General features: G+C 39.6%; 1 protein-coding gene across 1 annotated transcript in view; it reads left to right on the forward strand.

The window, feature by feature from the left end:
• The window catches only part of LOC142189629 (complement C3-like), a 91,846-nt gene that overhangs the window by 22,787 nt on the left and 45,327 nt on the right, over positions 1-23,732 (forward strand). Inside the window, exons 12-20 of the mRNA XM_075262235.1 lie at positions 1,151-1,345; positions 5,168-5,374; positions 7,341-7,499; positions 10,391-10,523; positions 13,227-13,301; positions 14,279-14,470; positions 16,134-16,239; positions 17,512-17,597; positions 22,724-22,863. Of these exons, the coding sequence (XP_075118336.1) occupies positions 1,151-1,345; positions 5,168-5,374; positions 7,341-7,499; positions 10,391-10,523; positions 13,227-13,301; positions 14,279-14,470; positions 16,134-16,239; positions 17,512-17,597; positions 22,724-22,863 (1,293 nt within the window). The remainder of the gene's footprint in view (positions 1-1,150; positions 1,346-5,167; positions 5,375-7,340; positions 7,500-10,390; positions 10,524-13,226; positions 13,302-14,278; positions 14,471-16,133; positions 16,240-17,511; positions 17,598-22,723; positions 22,864-23,732) is intronic.

Genomic DNA, 23,732 nt, shown 5'->3' on the forward strand with positions numbered 1-23,732 from the left:
GATACCATCATTATACAGTAGTGGCACATTAGTCTTAGCTGGTCTGATGGAAACATTCAAATATCTACTGTGCAGGTAGTTTTAGGGTAGATTATGGAATATAATTGTAGGCAGTTGGATATTGTGGTCGTTTTTTGTTCATTTCACTTATCCACTGTATAGGTGATAACTACTATCCAGTGATTGGGTGTCCACCGAATGTCAAAAAATGGGTCCTATGCTCCCCCTCCCACCTATCAGCAAGAGCATGGTCCAGAGAAGGTGAATAGAGCAATGTTTAACATGTGCACTTGTGACTCCATTCAACTCTATGGCATACCTCCCAACCTTTGAAGAACAGAAAGAGGGACAAAATGTGTGGCACACATAGCACATCGTGGTAAATTTAGCTCCGCCCACTGTTATGTTGACTCCACCCATTCTCATTCATTTTTCCATGTGCCCCACACAGTATAATCTTCCTACAGTCACCAGTACACTATATGTCCACACATTATAATGTTCCCTTTCAACTGCCCCACAGTAGTAAGTCACTCTCCTGGTGTCCCAGTTTATAATAAATAAAGTGTCCCTGCCTTCCCTTTGGGGAGCTATTCTTGCAGCTGATAACTTTGCATGATTATACTTTCACTGCTGGAGAAAGGGAACGTATCCCACCAGTCGGATGCCTACCAATCTAGCAATTATAACCTACACAGTGGATGGATGCTAAGCTGATATTTTTGGAATATTTCATCTACCAGATTTATTTATTTACCCATAGTGTTTTCTGTATTTATGTAAAAATTCTAGGAACATTTTGTTGATTTGTTTTAAGGCTATTCCTACGTGTTAGGGAGGAATAAATGGGATTCCAATGATTGGATCCCTTTAAGTGGTGAAGGAAACCGACCTCCATAATAATATATATTACTAAGTTTCTTATAGTCACCTGTACTATTTATCATTTTCAATATGAAAAGTTGTTTATAACTGGAGGTACGTTTTGTTTCTGTATATATCTATCCATAAAAAAAAAAATAAAATTGAAAGCAGCACAATACTTAAACCAAAGCCGGGTATAGCTATATATCTATGTTATGTTTTAGTTTATGTACATTTTCTCTAAATTTCACTGAAAATTACTTTGCATATTTTATACTTATGTTAGGTCAAAACTGCCGTTGAAGGTTTGCAAGAGAAACAACAGGCTAATGTAACAATGACTGCCAAACCATACAACCCTATGTGGAATCAAAACTTCCTCTATATAGAACCTACACTTTCAAATGATGAAGTCAATATCAATCTGCACATAAAAAGTGAAGATAAAATAGCAGAAAACATCAAATACTTCACTATTCTGGTAAGAAGATTTTTGTATTAGGCATGCGCTTGCATTGTTGTTTTTTTTTTTGTTTGTTTTTTTAATAGTCTGTACAAGTTTATTTTCTGCAAGGTGAAATGTGTTTTTACGCGTACAGGTATTGCTCAGGTTATGCTCAATTTTTTAATGCAGTTTTGAAGCCAGAATCAGGTGTGGATCAAAAATGTAGAGAAAATCTGAAAATTCTGATAGAAGTGAGGATCGACACCAGCTTTAGAACAACAAAAAACTAGCTTTAAGCTGAAATGAGCCCACAACTATTTCAAATGTGAGGACGCCATACAGTGAAATGGTCTGTCATTACACTGTACTGTAACATTACACTATTGGAACTTCTTCCCTAAAACCTTCCCAATTATTCTGGACTCGATGAAATTGCATTGTTTTAAAGCGTTGCCTTCAGGTCAGCCTTAGCATCATACATAAAATGTTTATGATATAATACTTGCAAAGATGCCCATACATATCAGATTAACATTGGCCAAATCCACTGATTCCAGGGGGACCAGTTGACTATCTGATGTTGAATTTTACATCCCTGATGCTAAGTAATGTCTGGTAGTGGCTTACACCCCTCTCACCTTTTAAAACACATGCACATTCAATATACAGTGGAACCTCGACATACGAGTTTAATCCGTTCCAGACCCGAGCTCGTAAGTCGAGCTACTCGTATCTCGAACGGAGTTTTCCCATAGAAAATAATGTAAATAAATCTAATTGGTTCTAGCCCTCTAAAAAGTCCAAAAATTAGCCAAAATGCTGAAGAAAAACACATTTTTAATTAAATGTACAAGGTACAGTACAGTACAGTACTCAGTAATCTTACATTGGCGAAAGACAAGTGTAGCTAACGGAGTGAGGGGGAGGAAGGAGGAAGGACGAGGGGAGGAAGGACGAGCGAGGGGGAGGAAGGAGGAAGGACGAGGGGAGGAAGGACGAGCGAGGGGGAGGAAGGACGAGTTGACTGCACAGGACAAAGGGAGCGTTCACACTAGCGTCGGTGTCCGACAGCTAGTGTCCGATGCTAATGTCCGCACAAGATTTTGCACGGACATTAGCAGTGGACACCGACCCTAGTGTGAACGCTCCCTTTGTCCTGTGCAGTCAACTCGTCCTTCCTCCCCCTCGCTCCCTTAGGCTACGTAAACAACACTTTCTTAAACTGTCAACAAAACAACAGTTGCATACAAATGACAATAAAATTGTAGAAATATTGAACGTACACTTTCCTAACTTTAAAACTTTTAAAGGCAGCATTCACACGGAGTAACGCCGGCGTGTGCTGTACAGTATCCCAGCCATACACGCCGGAGCTACGGCAGGCTGCCGAACACTTCCCATTCACTTCAATGGGAGCGCTCGTAACAGTGGTGTTACGAGCGCTCCCATTGAAGTGAATGGGAAGTGTTCGGCAGCCTGCCGTAGCTCCGGCGTGTATGGCTGTGATACTGTACAGCACACGCCGGCGTTACTCCATGTGAATGATCCCAAACTTTAAACTGAAGTTATGCTTAACTTTACGTGTGTAGCCTACGTTGTCACTACACTAATCATTTGTGTTTGCCTTTTGGCTGCACTTTCAGCATCTTCACATGGAGCAGTTCTTTTCTTCAGAAATTTATCAAGTGACATTTGCTTTTGTCTGCTCTTCAAAATGTTGCGGAAATGAGTCAATGAAGTGTCATTGAACAGTGCTGCTGAACGACTCGTAGCAACTTTCTCAGGATGATTCTTTTCAATGAATCGTGCAACACTCTCCCATTGTGCTAGCATTGATTTTATTTCACTTGTAGGAATCGATTCCTGCAGCTCCTGTACCTCTTCCTCACTACCGCTCATCTCTTGACTCATCTCAGTCTGTTGCATCTCATGCAGCGCCTTCAGATCCTCTGTAGAGAGTGGTTCTTCATGCTCCTCGACAAGCTCCATGATATCGCCCTCGTCTACCTCCAGACTCATCGACTTGCCAAGTGACACAATCTCCTCCAATGGCATGTCGGTCTCTTCCCCGACCCCACCAGAGTCACTTGGTTCAACCGCAGCAGGCCACAGCTTCTTCCATGCCGAGTTCAGTGTCCGTCTTGACACTTCTTGCCAAGCAAGGTCAATCATGTTAAGGCATGAAACAATGTTAAAATGATCCTTCCAAAACTCACGCAATGTCAAATTGGTATTTTCTGTCACATCAAAACATCGGCGGAATAAATGCTTTGTGTACAGTTTCTTGAAATTGGATATAACCTGCTGATCCATTGGTTACAAGACTGAAGTTGTGTTGGGTGGGAGAAAGACAACCTTGATAAATTGAAACTCTTCAAGGATGTCATCTTGAAGAGCGGGCGGGTGGCCTAGAGCATTGTCGAGGAGCAGTAAGGCACGTAGGGGGAGTTTATTACTCAACAGATACTGCTTGACTGTAGGACCAAAAGCAAGATTTACCCAGTCAACGAAAAACTGCCTTGTTACCCATGCCCTTGCATTGGAGCGCCACATAACATGCAGTTTTTCCTTCAAGATCTTGTGGGTCTTGAATGCTCGAGGATTCTCTGAATGGTAAATGAGCAGCGGCTTCACTTTGCAGTCACCAGACGCGTTTGCACACAATGCAAGGGTTAGACGGTCCTTCATGGGCTTATGTCCTGGCATGTGTTTTTCCTCGGCAGTGATGTAAGTCCTACGGGGCATTTTTTTCCAAAATAGGCCCGTTTCATCACAGTTAAATATTTGCTGTGAGACGTAGCCTTCTTCTTCCACTAGCTTAGCGAAATGCGTTATGAACTTGTCCGCTGCTTTCGTGTCTGCACTTGATGCCTCCCCATGCCTTACCACCGAGTGAATTCCAGTTCTCTTTCGAAATTTTTCAAACCAGCCATGACTTCCCTTGAACTCATCTTGATCTTCCGATGTTGAAGGTTGATTGTTTTTTAGGTCTGAGAATATCGCACGAGCTTTAGTGCTGATGATTGCTTCGGTTACTGTATCTCCTGCGAGCTCCTTTTCTTTGATCCATATTAGCAATAACCTCTCCATTTCCTCATGTACTGATGTCCTAAGTTGGGATAATACCGTCGTGCCTTTCGCTGGTTTAGCACTTTTAATGATGTCCTTCTGCTTTAGGATCGCACAAATAGTGGAAGTACTCTGTTCGTACATCCGAGCAAGTTCTATAACACGAGTCCCTTTCTCATGTAACTTTATCAGCTCCTGCTTCATTTCTATGGACATCATCCTTTTCTTCTTGTCAGCGCTTACTTTCTTCTTGGGACCCATGATGCAAAAGAAAATGGCCGACATCACCGGATGCAAGGGGATTCTGGGTCAGGTGACGCGCAAGCTGGGCTCGTATTCCGAATTTGAGCTCGTGTGTCGAACAGAAATTTCGCTCGCATCGAGGCTCGTAACTTGGATTACTCGTATGCGGAGCCACTCGTATGTCGAGGTTCCACTGTACGTTGTATTAGCTGTCTACCAAACAAGCTTGTTAGCCTGACTGCTATTGTAGGTGCCTGGCCAACTTTATAACAAATTAGAACAATGCCAAATATTGGTATGTCACAAATTGTAGTAATACACATCAAATATCAGTATGTCACAAATTATATTAATATATATCAAATATCAGTATGACAATTATATTAATATATATCAAATATCAGTATGTCACAAATTATATTTATATATGTCAAATATTATAATGTCACAAATTATATTTATGAATGGCAAATATTGGTACGCCACAAATTATATTAATAAACTGAAATGCCAATAGTTTCTAATCAGACATTCTTCATTTACTAGATTCTGAGCAGAGGAAAAATTTTGCAGACAATATTTCAGAAAAGGAGTGGAACAGAACAAATTTCTGCAGTACGGTTTTATGTGACACCAGATATGCTACCTTCTTTCAGGATTGTGGCTTATTACTATGTGTTTCTCAGTGGTGGTATGCTTGAATTAGTGTCTGACTCTGTCTGGCTCAATCTGAAAAGAACCTGCAAGGGCTCGGTAAGTAACATTTTGGTCAGTGTCACCAGGAATGGATACTGACAAAAGTAATGTTGTCCAGGATTATAAAACATGACTACTTTTTTCTAAACACCGTTCATTGCAGCTTTGCCCTTATTGTCTTCAATGTAGATGAGCTGCAATGGCGACACAATCTATAGATAGTTGTTTTGCTCTGTCTGATAGAAAACATCTCCTCATAAATGCCGAGATAGGAATACATCTTCCAAGAAATTTAATTTCTTTCTTTCATGCTCCCTTCTAAGAGCCATAACTTCTTTATTTTTCGGTCAATGTACCTACCGGTATATCATATCATTGTTTTTTGCAGGACAAATTGTAGTTTTCAATTGCACTATTTTGAGGATATATATATATATATATATATATATATATATATATATATATATATTAATTTAATTTATTAATTTTGAGGGTAAAATCAACAGCTATTCCTTTATTGTATTTTGTATTTCCAGTGATACCTAATATGTACTTTGCACAATAAAAACATATTCGTTGGAAAAAAAAAAAGTCAAATTTGTGTCAATGCGTTTCATGAGCCATGACTTCATGAAATTATTTGGCTATATAATGACATGAGAGAGGATTCTTTTGTGAAAGAGGTTTTGGCTTTTGGCTCCATTATTTTTCAAATATAATTTATTGACTAGCTAACTTAAATCATTTTTTGAGTAGGGGAAAGATTTTTTTTTTGTAAACTCCATGTAGTGTGCAATACAAATAATTTTATTCTCTAGATCAATGTGCAACAGGATAAAATATGTAAGCTTTTTATTATTATGAACTATTTAAAATATGAAAAAAGAGTACTATTTACTTTTTGGTGTGAATTTATTTTTTAATTTTCTGTAGATTAAATTTTTTGTTCCAGTGGAGAAATTGAAGCAAACAGAGCTTATATAATGGAAGATATACAATAGCATTCCAAATCATTATTACTAGAGATGAGCGAACATATTTGATATTCGTTTCGAATAGTCCCTCAATATTCGACTATTCGAACGAATATTGAACCCCATTATAGTCTATGGGGAAAAAATGCTCGTTTCAGGGGATCCCACTCTTCGACTAAGGAGAGTCACCAAGTCCACTATGACACCCCAGGAAATGATGCCAACACCCTGGAATGCAACTGGGACAGCAGGGGAAGCATCTAACATGCCCAAGTCACTGTATTATGTCGGGATCCCTGTCAGCTTGCGATATGCGGGAGCTGACTTTTTCCCATAGGAATGCATTGACCAGTGTTGATTGGCTGAATGCCAAACAGACTACAGCATTCGGCCAATCAACGCTGGTTCTGCCGGAGGTGTGTCTGTGAGGAGGCGGAGTCTAAGATCGCACCAGAATGTAGACTGCTGTGGAGCAATCTTAGACTTCGCCTCCTCCGGCAGAACCAGCGTTGATTGGCCGAATGCTATACTCTGTATGGCATTCGGCCAATCAATGCTGGTCAATGCATTCCTATGGGAAAAAGTCAGCTCGCACATATCGAAAGCTGACAGGGATCCTGACGAGATACCGCCCCAAAGAGCTGGGTGAGTAATATTCCCACCTAAATAAAGGTAATCCCTAGCTAACCCTGCCTTTACATCTATCCCTGTCTCACAGTCACATAGTTCACAGTCTTAAATTAACCGAATGTTAAATCCACCATTCGTATAAATTGGAGGTCACCTGATTTAGCCAGCCAATTACTTTTTCCGATTTTTTTTCGATGCCTCCATTGTCGTAGTTCCTGTCCCACCTCCCCTGCAAGTTACTGGTTCAAAAAAGTGCCAGGGAAGGTGGGAGGGGAATCAAATTTTTAGTGCGTTTGCCTTGTGGTATTCAATTGGAATCGAATACCTCGAACGACCTGATATTCAATCCAATATCTATTCGATCGAACAGTGTTTGCTCATCTCTAATTATTACCTGTTGTGGTTTTTTGTCTTCACAGCTAAAAATAAATCCATCCAAAAGGCCTGCAAATTTTTACAGACCTCAAGAAAAGGTTGAACTTCAGTTGACTGGAGATAAAGGAGCATATGTGGGCTTAGTGGCTGTAGACAAAGCAGTATTTGTCTTAAATAATAAATCCAGGCTCACCCAGGACAAGGTCAGTACTAAACTAGTTGTACTGAATTTTGTACACATTTAAAGCATAGTGTAGCTCTGCAGAGCATTGTTTCTCAACCTTTTCAAGGGAAATACCCCAGTGAAAAACCATCTCAATGGAGTTCCTCCAAACTAGCTATTATTCATAGATGTTTACAAAATAATGTTTATCAGTGTCACAATAGCACAGGATCAAATATACTTAAAACTTAACATATACTAACCAGTGCTCAAATCTAAAAAGAACCGTCGTCTTACCAGGGCGGGACAAAACGGAGCTGGTAACCATAATGCATCATGACAAACATCTTAGGTTCAAGGGGTAAGGGATACGTCCGTACATAGCTCCTGTCCTGACAAGGACAGTTCCAGTCTGACTCTGTGACTATCCCTGGTAAAATACATCTATTCAGAGATTGGGATAGGGATCTGACCACTCAATCTCCAAAACATATTAATGTTTTGAGGCAACAAGCAAACATTACAGTATTTGGGGCCAGAAGATTATTTAAAAATAGTATTTCTAAGAACATTGAGAGGTAGGTAATCCTATTAATATTATAAATGTGAAAGTTTGTGAGTTTGGATGTTTGTGGGTTTGTGTTTCCGGATGTTTGTTAGTCAATCACGCAAAATCCGCTCGACCGATTTGGCTGAAATTTTCCACAAACATAGTTAATACACCCCATTGCGCAATAGGCTACTTTTCGTCACAATAGCGCACATACGTTTTTCCCAGGACCCCCACAAACCCCAAACTCACATCACCATCTCTGCAATCTCACACACTTTGGACCATAGCAAGCCACAAAATTCATATTACCCTCTACAGCCTCGCCCCTAACTCCACACAATCTCATATACATATACTTTACCACTTTGCCCCTCACCTTAACGATACTGCAGGAGGCTCTCTTTAACGCTCCAGAGCAGCCATGTTTGCCAACCCCCACCGCTATGACAATCCGCGACACCGCCCACCCATGTCAATACCCCTAGGCGGTCTAATAAATGCAAAAAAAAAAGTTTAAAAAAAGTAAAAAAATATTAAAAAAAAAAAAAAAAAAGGATAAAAAATTCAAATCACCCCCCTTTCCCTAGAACACATATAAAAGTAGTTAAAAACTGTGAAACACATACATGTTAGGTATCCCCGCGTCCAAAATCGCCTGCTCTACAAAGCTATACAAATATTTTTCCTGTTCGGTAAACGCCGTAGCGGGAAAAATGGTCAAAAGTGCCAAACCGCCGTTTTTTCACTGTTTTGATTCGGATAAAAATTTGAATAAAAAGTGATCAAAGCAATAACATTTCCTGAAGATGGTAGAACTACAAAGTACACCCAGTCCCGCAAAAAAAGACGCCATATACATTCCCGTACATGCACATATAAAAAAGTTACGGCTGTCGGAATATGGCGACTTTTCAAAAAAAAATTTTTTCACAGTTTTGGATTTGTTTTTAAGGGGTCAAAATGTAACTAAAACCATATAAATTTGGTATCCCCGGAATCGTAACGAAACACAGAATACAGGGGACATGTAATTTTGGTTGCACAGTGAACGCCGTAAAACGAAAGCCCGTAAGAAAGTCGCAGAAATGCATTTTTTCTTGAAATCCACCCCATTTTGAATTTTTTCCCTGCTTCCCAGTACATCATATAGAATAATTAATGGCGGCATCATGAAGAAAAATTTGTCCCGCCAAAATTAAGACCTCATATGGCTCTGGGAGCCGAGAAATAAAAAAGTTATGGGGTTTAGAAGGAGGGGAGTCAAAAACGAAAATCAAAAAATGCCATTGGCAGCAAAGGGTTAACTTCAAATACCTCTGTCCCAAAGTCACTATGTAAAGTTTTTCACAACACCGTATATATAGCAGCTCAACTACAAATTAACTTCAACACAAAAGTCTCACGTATTCTCAGAATTACAGCAAAAACAAGATACAAACTTACATTTCATATCCCATACCTTAAACACACTACGAAAACCTTACCCACGCCTGTATATACCCACTTCTACAATCACCGCAGACGAAGTCGCGGGTACCAGCTAGTATAATATATATACAGCATGTGTGTATGTGATATATTTATATTAGTGTGTACATAGCGATGTATTTGTTTTTGTTTGCATCTAAAACTCTGCGCCATAATTTAGGCTTTTCAGATTCATAAATCTGAGTGATATTTAAGCCCCTTGCAGAGGACCGTGGGCAGGATCAGTGTGCTATCTGTGATTTTCCCGACTAGCACACTGACCTATTCATTTCTATGGGTTCATGCACACGACCGTGGTTTCCACGGATCAGTGTGCGGACTATCAGTCCAGGCCGCAAAGTTTATAGCAGGTCCTATTCTTAGCAGGTCGTATTTGCGGACAAGCTAGGGACATTATTAGATGTCTCCTGTGTTTTGTTTTGTTTTTTCTGTGGATCGCAAACTCAGATCACACACTGATAATACAGTGTCTGTTTTTGCAGAAATACAGCACTGATGCTGAAGACACACTAATGAGACACTGTCTGCAAGAAATGAACACTGGTTACTAATTTGCGGACAACAAAATACACACAGTCGACTAACTAGAGCAAATTTAGCCACGCCCATTTTGGTACACAAATTTCAATTGTTTAGCCAGTCTTACATTTCTAATTTTTTTGTGCACTTTATGCATAAATATATCATATTTGATGTACCCCAGACATTTTGATGCAAAAAAAAAAAAGACATAAAAGTTTCCCACTTGATAAATGTGCCCCACTGGCTTTGGCTTAAATTTTTTTCCCAAAATTGCAAACACAAAAAGTTGCATTTTTGCAGTGTGGGGGCTTAGCCTTCAGGTAGTTTTGTGAGATTTATTTTTCTAACATTGGCTTTGTTAAACCTAGATATGGGATGACGTACAACAAAATGACATTGGATGCACAGCTGGTGGTGGAGCTAACCCTTTGGGTGTATTTCAAGATGCTGGTCTAGATTTTACAACCAATATAGAGAAAATACATACTCTACCCAGAAGTGGTAAGTATAATAATTCGCAACCATACAGTGCTATTAAATACTGCGGAAGTCCTATTAAGGGCTCGTTCACATCCGCGCCTGGTCTCCGTTCTGCAGGTTTCCATTTCCTGCACAAAACTGAGCAGGAGACGGAAACCTGCAGGACTCTTTCATACCCATTCATTTGAATGGGTTTGAAAGATGTCCGGCCGTGAGCATAAAACGCTCACCGGCGCACACGGCCAGACCCGGTGTGACAGCTTTCCATCTTCTGCATGCAGAAGACGGAAAGCTCAGAACGGACTCCGGGCGCTAGTGTGAACCTAGCATCAGACTACATTTGGTAATCCAGACACTACTATAATCTGCCATTCAACACAAGTCTGCAATATATGAGAAACCCACAAAACCACAAGCAGAAGTCTAGGCAGAGAGAATTGGTTAGAAAATAACTGTAATCCAACACAAAGTTAGGCCAGGGCCCCTTGTAGATTAAATGCTGCAATTTTGCCATGGCAGAAACCCTGAAGCAAAAACTGCTGCTTTTTACAATAACTGCAAAGTGGATGGGATTCTGGCTAATGCCATCCACACATAACAGCATGTCCGCTGCGGATATTTTTCTGCAATTTCAAGAAACTGTCACGCTTTTGTAAATCGCAGCATGTAAATTATACTTATGGAATGTGGGGTCTTAGCCTTATATTAGAAAGCTATTCTTAGGCTGAGGCCCCATGCTGCAGAAATGCAGATTTTGCTGCGGTTGTTTTGGAGCCAAAGCCAAGAATGGCTACAAAAGGAAAGAGAGATATATAGGAAGTTCTTATACTTCTACATTCTGCTCAGTCCACTACTGGCTTTGGTTCAAAAAACCACAGCAAGATCTGCAACGAAAAAGCTGTGTTTCCGCATCGTGGGGCCTTACCCTTAGGCTAAGGCCACACTGGCCAGAAACGCAGCAAAAAAAAAGCAGCGTAAAAAACCACAGAGAAAACACTGCATTTTCTGTTGCGGAAAAAAAAGCGCATGTACATGCGTTTTTCATCGCGTTTTTCTGTTTTGCGCTGCGGAAATTCATATCAGTTTTCTGTTGAGTTTTTCATCGTGTTTTTGCTCGAGTTTCTCATGTGCAATAAAGGTAATTAAAAGGCTATGTTGAAAATCCTAAGGAATTATGGTCCTCTACTATTTAGGCCGGGAAAAATCGTGGAGTTTTACAGTACTTGTAAAGTGGATGGGATTCATGTGAATCCCATGCCCACTTTGCGGAAAAAATCGCAGCGCGGACATGCTGCGGTTTCCAAAACTGTCCCGGCTTTGAAAATTGCACCATGTCAATTTTATCTACGAAAATGCCGGGGGCTTTCCTTTAGATATAATTGTAACAGAAAGTCCATGGAGTAAAACTCTGTGAACTTTCTGTTTAAAGTACTGCGGGAAGAACCACAATGTGTTCACGCCGCGGTTGTTCCTGCAGCGCTTTAGTGCTGCGATTCCAGCCCGTAAGGCCTTAGCCTCAACCAAGCAAAACAGTGAGTTTTTGTCTGCGGATTTTGATGCTTTTCCGTGGCGTTTCTGCACAGTTTTGGCAACACATTTATCATGAGTTTTCACACTCTCCATAGAAATCTATGGAGGGAAAAACTCAGCGTTTCCGCAACTATAATTGACATGCTGCGTTTTTCAAAAACGCGAACGTTTTTCAAAAACACAGCTTTTCCGCAGCATTTTTCTCCACAGTGTGGGGCTAAGATTAGACCAAATTGCATTCACTATGCTGATACTGTAAAACGTAGCGTTTTTCGCTGCGTTTCCGCAATGCCCAAAAATACTACCTTTCCGCCCAGTGGGGCCTTAGCCTTAGCTTTTTTCGTTGCAGAATTTGCTGCGGTTTTTTGAGCCAAAGCCAGGAGTGGACTGAGCAGAAAATAGAAGTATAAGAACTTCCTATATATTTCCCATTCCTTTTGTAGCCATTCTTGGCTTTGGCCATTATACATCTCCATGGCCACCCTATAATCCAGATAGTCTTATAATTATTACGTATTTGAGCCAATTGACTTTGGCTCATTCAAATTCATTTTATTTGCAGTCCAGGAGAAAAGTGTAGCATATAAAGAAAATCTGAAATAATATGTGCCCCAGTGGTCTTTTGTGACCCTTGAGTAACCAACTATCAAACGTGAAACAAAAATAAGTATAAAAAACGCACTTAAAGTAATTGTCCAGAATTGTCATTGTCACCAGAAAAGCTTTCTACAATACTCATAGCGTATTGTGTTTACCATTTTTTTTAAACTATATGCCTAGATTGTATCTTCTGTCTGAAAAGTTAACAAATAGGACAAAAGGAGGCTTATGTTTTGTGTTTAACATTAGAGTAAAGGGTGACAGGTATAAACTGCATCCGCCATTCTACTACTTTTGTAGTCTGCTGTTCTGGGATAAAAAATGGCAGTCAATTCAGCACAGTCCAATTTGTGGCTCAGCAATCATGTGCCATACATACTGGCATGATGACTCATGATGGCAGATCCCCTAAACATATCATTGTATTGTATAAGGTTGCACAGGTAAACTAAGGAGAGAGTGTCACATGAAATTCTAATAAAGGAACTAGGAATTAAACTTTTACATTTAGTTTCTTTGCACATCCCATATTTGTTAATGTTATTTATCTGTAAAAAGAACTGCATAAATGCAATAATTTGGTGTGTTTTCCAGATTTTACCTGCTCTTCAAGCCAAAATGAACGCCGCCGCCGTTCACTACATATGTTGGAAGCAAAGCAGAAAAAAGGTGACCACATAAAGTACCTTAAAGATGGGGCTTTTATGTGTGAAATGTACTCATGGATTTTTATGTTGAATTAATCATAATTTACAATCATTTACAAATTAAAGGGGTTTTGCGGCCAAAAATGGTTTTTTCAAAAAAGGTCTCTTAGTGGTATTAATGGGTTAATAGATGCACCCATATATCTTTAGCAGTGTTTTGAGTGGTTTCTGGGTGTTTCTGGGAGCTCCTGGCATATTCTGCATTTTTTTTTACTGGTTCAGCGTCCTGCTATGTAACTTCTACACTAAGTACCTCTCACCTCACTCTCCCCCTTCCTCTCTCCCTCCCTCCTATACACCTCCTCCCTGTCTCTATAGCTATCCTGCTAACTACTACTAGCCCTTCCTTACTTACTCAGCCCAACCCCTGACCCCATTATATACTTACCTCTCTACCTTCCCCTTCCTGTCTTCCACCTGCGCTATGGCTCCTACTACTTTTCTGACTGCAAGTGTTTCTCGAAGCGCTGCTCTGTGCACTGCTGCCGATAATCCACCTCTACTGCACAGCTCCCACGCATGCGCAGTAGCGGTGGATTATAATTATCAGCAGCAGTGTGCAGAGCAGCGCTGGGACAAGCACTTGCAATCAGAAAAGAAGGAGTATCCAATTCGCAGAAAGAAGCCTGGAAGGTAAGTATGGTGGAGTGGATGTGGGAAGGAATAGTAGAGATGTTCTTTTTCCAGCAATGGGGAAACGGATTATCACCGGATAACCGGCAAATGACCGCTCCAGGAATATAGGTAAATATACATTTTTGATTATGTTATTTAGAAAGTAGAAGGGTGTTAGATTAGTGTAAGGATTTCCATTTATACCGGACAACCCCTTTAACTAATATGCCTTATCAAATGATGATATGTTATATTGTAACATATGTATCAATAACCATAATAAATATATACGTCAATAAACAAAATAATTTTATTACTCTACAGCAAGTACAATTCCTCCATATCTGAGACCATGTTGTTTGGCTGGATTACATGAGAGTCCTATGGGACTTCCTTGCAGTAAAAGAAGAAAACAGGTTCAGCTGGGGGAGGACTGTGCAGAAACATTCTTTCAGTGCTGCTTGCATGCGGAGGAAGTAAAAAAACAATTTACCGCTGACTTAGGATGGGACAGGTGTAAGTATGTTGTTACTTTGTTATTCGAATGATCAGGAGTATAAAGCTAGGTTTGTGTTTTAAAGTCTTCGAGTACATATGCCGCAACCCAGAAGGGAGAACCAGAGGATGGGAGTAGTAGAGGCGGTAGAGATGTCACCAGTGGCCTAGTGCCCCCAACCAAACAACTCATATTTTTCCAGATGTAAGGTGGTTTATGAAACAAGGATTTCCAGGAAATTTTGAGCAAAATTGAAATTCATGATAACACCACAGTGTATATTCCTTTAGGCCACATGGCTATAAATATGAGCTGAAGAAGGTCATTGATCCTAAACATTCTAAAGGAATTTATGCTGTGTTATCATAAATTTACATATTGCTTGAAAGTGCCTGGAAATCCTCTATCACTGTTTAATAAACTACATTACATCCTGAAAAGTTGGAATCCCATAAAATATCTTCTATTATATTACAGCTCTCAACTTTTAGGCCCTGTTGACTCTCAAGATTTAGATATTTTTTTTATAAAATGGTATCAGAACTTCAGTCTGCATTCTTCAATGGATAACATTAGTTACAATAGGTCTAAAACATATGGCAAAAATATTCACCTATATGAAGATGGTGATAAATGAAATGTGGAACTCATGCATATAATAATAAACACTGCTAGAACTTTGGCAAACAATCTTGCTAGGTATGTTCATAGCCACCAGACAGTCGAAAATGAGTCAGCTGCTTAAATGGAATCTGTCACCATGACTGGGGCCCCTAAACCAACTTGCATTATGGGGCTGGGGTTTAGGGTAACAAACCTAGTAGTCTGGTTCCATTCATTTACTAAGCATTAATGCGCCATAGATCGGTCCAGGTCTTATTGTCAACAGCTCCCTATGCAGGAACACTCCACTTTTGAAGACACTACATCTTGCTTCCCTGCTCATAGCTGGATTGGCACACAGAAAAATCTGTTTTGAAAGAATCTCTTTAACCTCTTCCAGCCACAGGCATTTGCCAATTTTTGTTTTTGACTCCCCGCCTTTATAACCCAATAACTTTTTTATTTTTTCCATTCATAGAGCAGTATGAGGGCGTAATGTTTGCAGGACAATTGTACTTTTTAATGGTCCCATTTAATATTCTGTATGATATAGTGGGAAGCTAGAAAAAACTGAGAATGGGGTGAAATTGGAGAAAAACTGCATCCTTATGGGATTTGTTTTTATGGTGTTCACTGTGCAGCCAAAATTACTTGTCACCTGTATTCTATGGGTCTGTACAATTCCAGCAACACCAAATTTATAAAGTTTTTTTTTTTGTTACTTTTTAAAACCTTAAAAATAAATCCAAAACTTTGCTAAATTTCTTATATAAAAAAACAACAACTTGAGAGTCTTCAGTAGTTGATAACTTTTTCAATGGCTATAATGATGACAGATTACAAGCTTTCGGAATAACTCTTATCCCTTCCTCGGGTATAGTACTATACAGTCACATCATGAGAGATTTGAAAAATGAGGCCTAGTCCTTAAGGTACTTTTAGGCTGCGCCCTTAAGGGGTTAATATAAACTCTTATAAGCTTTGATTATATCATTCACATCATAATATCCACTGATAAGAGGAAACATGAACAGTATTCTCAAATATGCAGGTCATTCATTACATATCTCTTACCTGCAGCTGATGACACTGAGGAAGATCTGGAAGAAGACAGTGCACCCCGAAGTAAATTCCCTGAGAGTTGGCGCTGGAATTTGTTGGAACTTAAATCTGACTTAAAAGACAAGTAAGTGAGAATACCAGAAAGCAGGGCTGGCTCCAGGTTTGTGTGAGCCCTTGGGTGACAGAGCCCCAGTGGGCCCCTTTTGGAGTAACTTATGCACACTGCAGCAACAAAAAAAATCTAAATTGGGTGTTTCTTGTTGACGGAGACATATGGAAAGGGCTGTATTACAGTTCACCTGTGCAGACATCAGAAAGTAAAGAGGAATTTGAGGTGGACATCTGCCTCGGATTCTTCTTTATTTTCTGCCCCTGGCTCACGGGACAGAGTATCAGTATTCAGCTTTCCACCACTGACTGCTCCCAATTGAATGACTCTAACTAGAGTCTCAAGACGTGGCCTCCGTAACAGCTGTAGAATCTGCGGCAACTTCCAGCAGGAGGCTTTCCCCCCCCCCCCAACTTTCTGCTCCAATTAGTTTAAATAAGTGGAAGAATGAGGGAGGAATCTGCTGCTGATTTAGGTGCAAAATCTGCTGCAAAATGAGTGCCAGATTACTCTGTGTGATCAAGGCCTGACTGTCCACAGTGGCCCCCACTCAGTATTATATGCTCCACAGTGGCCCCCACACAGCATTATGTGCTCTGCAGTGGCCCCAAAACAGCATTATGTGCTACGCAGTGGCTCCCACGCAGCATTATATACTCTGTAGTGCTCTGAACACAGTATTATAAACTTCACAGTGGCCCTCACACAGTATTATAAACTTCACAGTGGCCCCCACACAGTATTATATGCTCACAGTGGCCCCCACACAGTATTATATGTGCCCAGAACCCCCCTTGCTAGAACTGTTGTTATTATTATACTCTGGGGTCACCTCAGACCCCAGAATATAATCATCAAAGGCCCAGGGAAATTGATTACAAATAACAGACACTTATGCTCACCTTACCTCAACTCTCCTGGGAATCCTCGCTCCTCTTCTTCCTTGCAACTGAGGTCCTGCTCCCCAGACATCACTGCTGGGTCCTGTGATTGGGGCTCAGCAATCACGTGGGGCACAATGATGTCATTACACCAAAACAATGATGTCATTATCCTTGCACACCCCATGTTACCGCTGGGGCCCATTCACAGGCCCCAGCAGTGAGGCCTGGGGAGCAGGACCTCAGTCACCGGCCTGAAGAGCTCCGGAGTGGATGCTGAGCCCAGGACAGGTGAGTATAAGTATTTTTTTTATTATTTTTAACCACCTCTCCTGGGTTGGCATTTAATGGAAAGGGGCCTGGTCCTTGTGATAACTCATTTATGAAGTCTCTGTTTCATTTTCAGCACTGTTACTGTGCCATTAGATCTCAATCTACCAGATTCTATCACTACATGGATAATTCAAGCAATCAGCATTAAAGAAGACAAAGGTAACTTGGACATTGTCATTATTACCACCATATTTCTAGACCAAACAGGAACTGAGAAGTACGCTGGATTCTAAATACGTGTGAGCTTATTCAGTCTATTCAGCCTCACTCACTTTTTAGTGTCAGAATTTCTTGAAATATTGAAACTGTGTTTGAAACAAATGAATGGCATTTCTGTCAAAATATTGTGAGAAGGTGACTGGCAGAGTGCTGGAGTCCAGATATATCAGCCGCGGGTTTCTGACATATGTGTGGTCCAGGGCAGATCTAGAGTAGGCCTCAGCCCCGGTGTAGATCCTTTTCTCATTACTAGGTCAGAAAAGGCTGCAGCTCCTGCATTGCAGTGCAGTTCCATGAGGTGAGAGGAGGTGTCTGGTTCTGTCCTGTAACCCAGAGTCCACTGAGACAATATTGCTCCTGTTTTGTTCATGTGGCTGGAAGTAAGCCACATGTATAGTTAGGTTATCAGTTCTGTTTAGCTAGTGGCTCAGACGAGCAGGTATTTATTTTGTTTTTGCCTGAAGTTAAGGCTGTATTTTGTGCCTGAAGCCAAGGTTTATTTATTTTCCTGTTTTTGTTTTTTTTCTAAATAAACCAGTTTGCTGCATATTTTGTGTCCCTGTTTGAGTGTTTGGGTCCGCACCACTGCTTCTACCGAGCTAACTTCCCCACAATAGTTTTACCTAAATAATGCTATAAGCAAGAGTATTAGGTTTTTGTTCGATTTGCACTTGGAGCATATTGGGCCTTCTGGACAAGCAGGCTGCTGTAAAGACCTACACAAGAGCATGTAATACAGTATATGCTTATGGGTCATTCCGTGTCAAGTGAACCAATGATTTTTCCCTCTATATTTTTAATTCTTTTGAGATTTTGTTATTTGGTAATAGTGTGTCAGAGAATGCAAAATGTGAAGAAAATTTTTTTTTCAAAGTTCAGAAAAAGTGCGAATTTCTGTGTTGCCTGCCTTTACATTTCTCCTCATAACTTAGGCTAGAAAAAAGATAGAGAAACAAAATAAACGCCATTCTACTCAGATCTATACAGGCTTTCACCAAATATGTCACAAGAGTATCTTTGTTAATATTTTACCCATGTGAATGCAAACGCAAAATTTTAAAACGCATTTCCGAAAAAAACGTTTTATTTAAAAATTTCAAAAAAATGCACATGGGCCTGCTATGCTCCGAGCCACATCTGTACCAAAATTCAAGATGGGATCGCAATGGGATAATATTTTAAAATATAACTATTACAGTGTCATTCCAAAAATCTTGAATTCAGATCTGTTCAGCCTGTGGACAGTGAAGTCCATGAAGTGGTAGAAGGCGGCACAAGATGGGCAATGGATGACATAACTGGTTATGTGACCTGTGAATATGATCGGCGCTGGTGGCTGGCTACTGTACTCTCCAAAGATTGTGAAAATGAAGACATAAAATTGACTTTTTTGCATCCTTCTGGTCCAGCACCATCCTTTGTGTATCCAAGAAAACCAGACATCTTACAAGTCAACAAAAATCAGATATTAACTCAGGTGGAGCCGAACACCATGACAGGCCGTACATACTCTTTGACACAAAAGGAAATGGCCATTGCTAGTAAGCGCTTATGGACAAGATTACGGTACATTTCACTCACTAGAAAGGACAAATTGATGATAAAAGGCCAGTAGTTTAAAAATATCCTATAAATTGTTTGATTAGTTCATATTTTATAGAATGAGGATTTATCTACTGGACTATTTTTCTTAATAAATTACATGTTTAGTGATATAATAAAAAACAATTGTTACATGTAGAAATAGGTGTTATAAATATTGGTTCTTGTACTCTTGTTAACATATAATTAGGATGAGACTATTTAGAAAATCGCACTTGAGGATATGAGCAGCTTTTTTCTTTCATTTTGTTCAATGCATTCAGGTTGAAAATGCTGAACAAGCTGTGTTCTGATGATAAGATGTATTTGTTCTGGCACTTACAGTATTTGTTTTTTATGTTTTTTTATTGTTGCATATAAATGTTGAATTCAGCAAGTTGTAATTTGAAAAGAAAAAAGGAAGAAGCACACACAAACATAAAATCAGATGATTCAAGGCTTAAATTTTTTTTTTTTTTAAATTGATCCCAATTTGGACCTACCATCTAGGTCCCAGGAAATGTGGTTATTACCGCAACCTTTTTTGTTTTGTTACTTTAATAGTCTCCTCTTACTCTCCTGATGAGCCTTGCGAAACGCGTAGAGAGTGTACTATAGGGCTTACAAATGCTGCTCTCCTGGTCTATTCCTCACACTTACTTGATAATGGTACAGCTATACAGAATGTAGTGAGTGTAGCTTGAGCCTCCTATATCCGACCTATTAGGGGCAGATTGCTACACGCACGGTGTTATAGCGTATAGGGCCATCATTGTGGGACCCAGTTACCATATCCTGTATAGACATTAGGAAGGAGTGACAGGAGCTTTGTCATTGGCCCTTGGAGTTATTTTGGGGGAACTGGCCATACGGGTGGGTGAATTGCCACGCCGCTCTGTTAACAATCTGTATCAGTGGTAGTGGTGTGGATTTTCCCGACTCAGACCACCCCTCTGTCCTATCTATGAAAGGATACAAGTGTGCAATACCTGTTGTTAACACTGTAATACAATAGCAGCCACGAGATACTTTAATAGTTCTTTTTTAATCATATTTATTAAAAGCTACGTTTTATTCTTTATTAGAGTATACCCCTTTACTGAAAAATAAGAACACAAGTAACACAAATGCATTTTTTCACAATTTTAAAACATACGTTTTTTTTCAAATTGCGCATCAAAATTTTGAATTTGATTTCTCCAAAACAAAATATAAAGAAACATCGTCTTGTGACATATCAACTGAAAGCCGGTACCGCTCTGAGAAAAATGATGCCTCTCCCACCTATTTATCTTAATTCTAGCCCAAGATATGTTAAAAAATGTAAAGCCATACCAGACCAAAATTCACACTTTTTCAAAACTTTAGAAGTCTATAAAAAATTAACTGATGAAGAAAAAAATTCAAAACTTTTTATTTGTAATTAACTTAAGTTGTACTTCATAAAAAATAAAAATTTAAAAAATCTAAAGACGTCAGGTAAAAAAAATATTCCTATTTGGATCACTTGATATGGAATGACCCTTATATAGGAAATGCTTTTCTCTGGATGAACCATATAGATAGACAAATATTACAGTCCTATGAAAAAGTTTGGGCACCCCTATTAATCTTAATCATTTTTAGTTCTAAATATTTTGGTGTAGGCAACAGCCATTTCAGTTTGATATATCTAATAACTGATGGACACAGTAATATTTCAGGACTGAAATGAGGTTTATTGTACTAACAGAAAATGTGCAATATGCATGAAACCAAAATTTGACCGGTGCAAAAGTATGGGCACCTCAACAGAAAAGTGACATTAATGTTTAGTAGATTCTCCTTTTGCAAAGATAACAGCCTCTAGTCGCTTCCTGTAGCTTTTAATCAGTTCCTGGATCCTGGATAAAGGTATTTTGGACCATTCCTCTTTACAAAACAATTCAAGTTCAGTTAAGTTTGATGGTCGCCGAGCATGGACATCCTGCTTCAAATCATCCCACAGATGTTCAATGATATTCAGGTCTGGGGACTGGGATGGCCATTCCAGAACATTGTAATTGTTCCTCTGCATGAATGCCTGAGTCGATTTGGAGTGGTGTTTTGGATCATTGTCTTGCTGAAATATCCATCCCCGGCGTAACTTCAACTTCGTCACTGATTCTTGAACATTATTCTCAAGAATCTGCTGATACTGAGTGGAATCCATGCGACCCTCAACTTTAACAAGATTCCCGGTGCCGGCATTGGCCACACAGCCCCAAAGCATGATGGAACCTCCACCAAATTTTACAGTGGGTAGCAAGTGTTTTTCTTGGAATGCTGTTTTTTTTGGACGCCATGCATAACGCCTTTTTGTATAACCAAACAACTCAATCTTTGTTTCATCAGTCCACAGGACCTTCTTCCAAAATGAAGCTGGCTTGTCCAAATGTGCTTTTGCATACCTCAGGAGACTCTGTTTGTGGCGTGCTTGCAGAAACGGCTTCTTTCTCATCACTCTCCCATACAGTTTCTCCTTGTGCAAAGTGTGCTGTATTGTTGACCGATGCACAGTGAAACCATCTTCAGCAAGATGATGCTGCAGCTCTTTGGAGGTGGTCTGTGGATTGTCCTTGACTGTTCTCACCATTCTTCTTCTCTGCCTTTCTGATATTTTTCTTGGCCTGCCACTTCTGGGCTTAACAAGAACTGTCCCTGTGGTCTTCCATTTCCTGACCTGGAAACTGACAGGTTAAATCTCTGAGACAGCTTTTTGTATCCTTCCGCTGAACAACTATGTTGAACAATCTTTGTTTTCAGATCATTTGAGAGTTGTTTTGAGTAGCCCATGATGCCACTCTTCAGAGGAGATTCAAATAGTAGAACAACTTGCAATTGGCCACCTTAAATACCTTTTCTTATGATTGGATACATCTGGCTATGAAGTTCAAAGCTCACTGAGGTTACAAAACCAATTATGTGCTTCAGTAAGTCAGTAAAAAGTAGTTAGGAGTATTCAAATCAATAAAATGATAAGGGTGCCCATACTTTTGCACCGATCAAATTTTGGTTTAATGCATATTGTACATTTTCTGTTAGTACAATAAACCTCATTTCAATCCTGAAATATTACTGTGTCCATCAGTTATTAGATATATCAAACTGAAATGGCTGCTGCAAACACCAAAATATTTAGAACTAAAAATGATTAAGATTCATAGGGGTGCCCAAACTTTTTCATAGGACTGTATTTGAGCACTGATTCCCCAGTACAACAGGTTACTGCTTACTAAACTTGACTAGTCTAGGAACAACAAACCACACGTTTTTAAATTGAATGTATTGATTATGCAAATGGTTAAACAAGTATAATATGAAAATCACATTCTAACAGGCTCACTGTAATTCTTATATTTACAACCGTTTTGACATTGAGGACTAATTGTCTAATATACAGTACCAAAAATAAATTAGCAGAAATATCTTTTTAACTACTGGAATATATATTTTTCTTTTTTCAGGCATTTGCGTATCAGAACCATACCAACTGACCACTTTTAAGGAATTTTTCATTGACCTGAGAATGCCTTACAGTGTTATAAAAAACGAGCAAGTACAGATTCGGGCAGTAATCCACAATTATACGCCAAGTCAAGCTGTGGTTTGTTTTTTATTATTTTATTATTTAATTTTTCTATCCTGTCATGCATAATGCAAAGGAAAAACAGCACTTTGCATTGTTTTGTCTCCCTTAGTGTAAGAGGTTATTGTTTAACCACTTACCTTGTTTATGCTGTCTGTGTTATTACATCACTGCATATGATTTATTTCTGCAATTGATATATTCCCAAATGTAGCTATGTAATTCCAGGTGTGATGGTAAAATGTCCAGTGTGAATATATATGCATGTTGTGTGCAGGCAGCTGGTGAGGCAGACAGCCATTTTATGTCTTAGGGAGCGTTCACACTGCCGTCGGTGTCCGACAGGTAGTGTCCGCTGCTAATATCCGTTCAAAATCTTTTGCGGACATTATCAGCGGACACTAGCTGTGTCCGTGACATTTTGCATTGATTTAAATGGACATCGGGTGCGTTGTTTTACACTCCATACCTGTCCTTAAGTGTCCGTTCCCAAAGATGTCTGACTTTTCAAGCGGACAGCAAAACCCGACAAGGTCTGCTTGAAAAGTTGGACATCTTTGGAAACGGACACTTAAGGACACCCATGGACAGTAAAAGAACGCACCCGATGTCCATTTAAATCAATGCAAAATGTCACGGACAAAGCTAGTGACGCTGCTAATGTCCGCAAAACATTTTGAACGGACATTAGCAGCGAACACTAGCTGTTGGACACCAACGGTAGTGTGAACGCTCCCTTAGAGAAATTCCCAGTAGCACAGGAACAGTTTGGTTGCAGGAGGTTTACAGTATATCCAAAAATAGCATTAATTATCCCAAACGGTAAGCTCCTTAAGGAAAATATATACCGCAACATGCAAGTTAACGTATTTTGGTCACTTTGATTT

This window comes from Leptodactylus fuscus, chromosome 1, assembly GCF_031893055.1.
Source record: "Leptodactylus fuscus isolate aLepFus1 chromosome 1, aLepFus1.hap2, whole genome shotgun sequence".
In the NCBI taxonomy this organism is placed as follows: Eukaryota; Metazoa; Chordata; class Amphibia; order Anura; family Leptodactylidae; genus Leptodactylus; species Leptodactylus fuscus.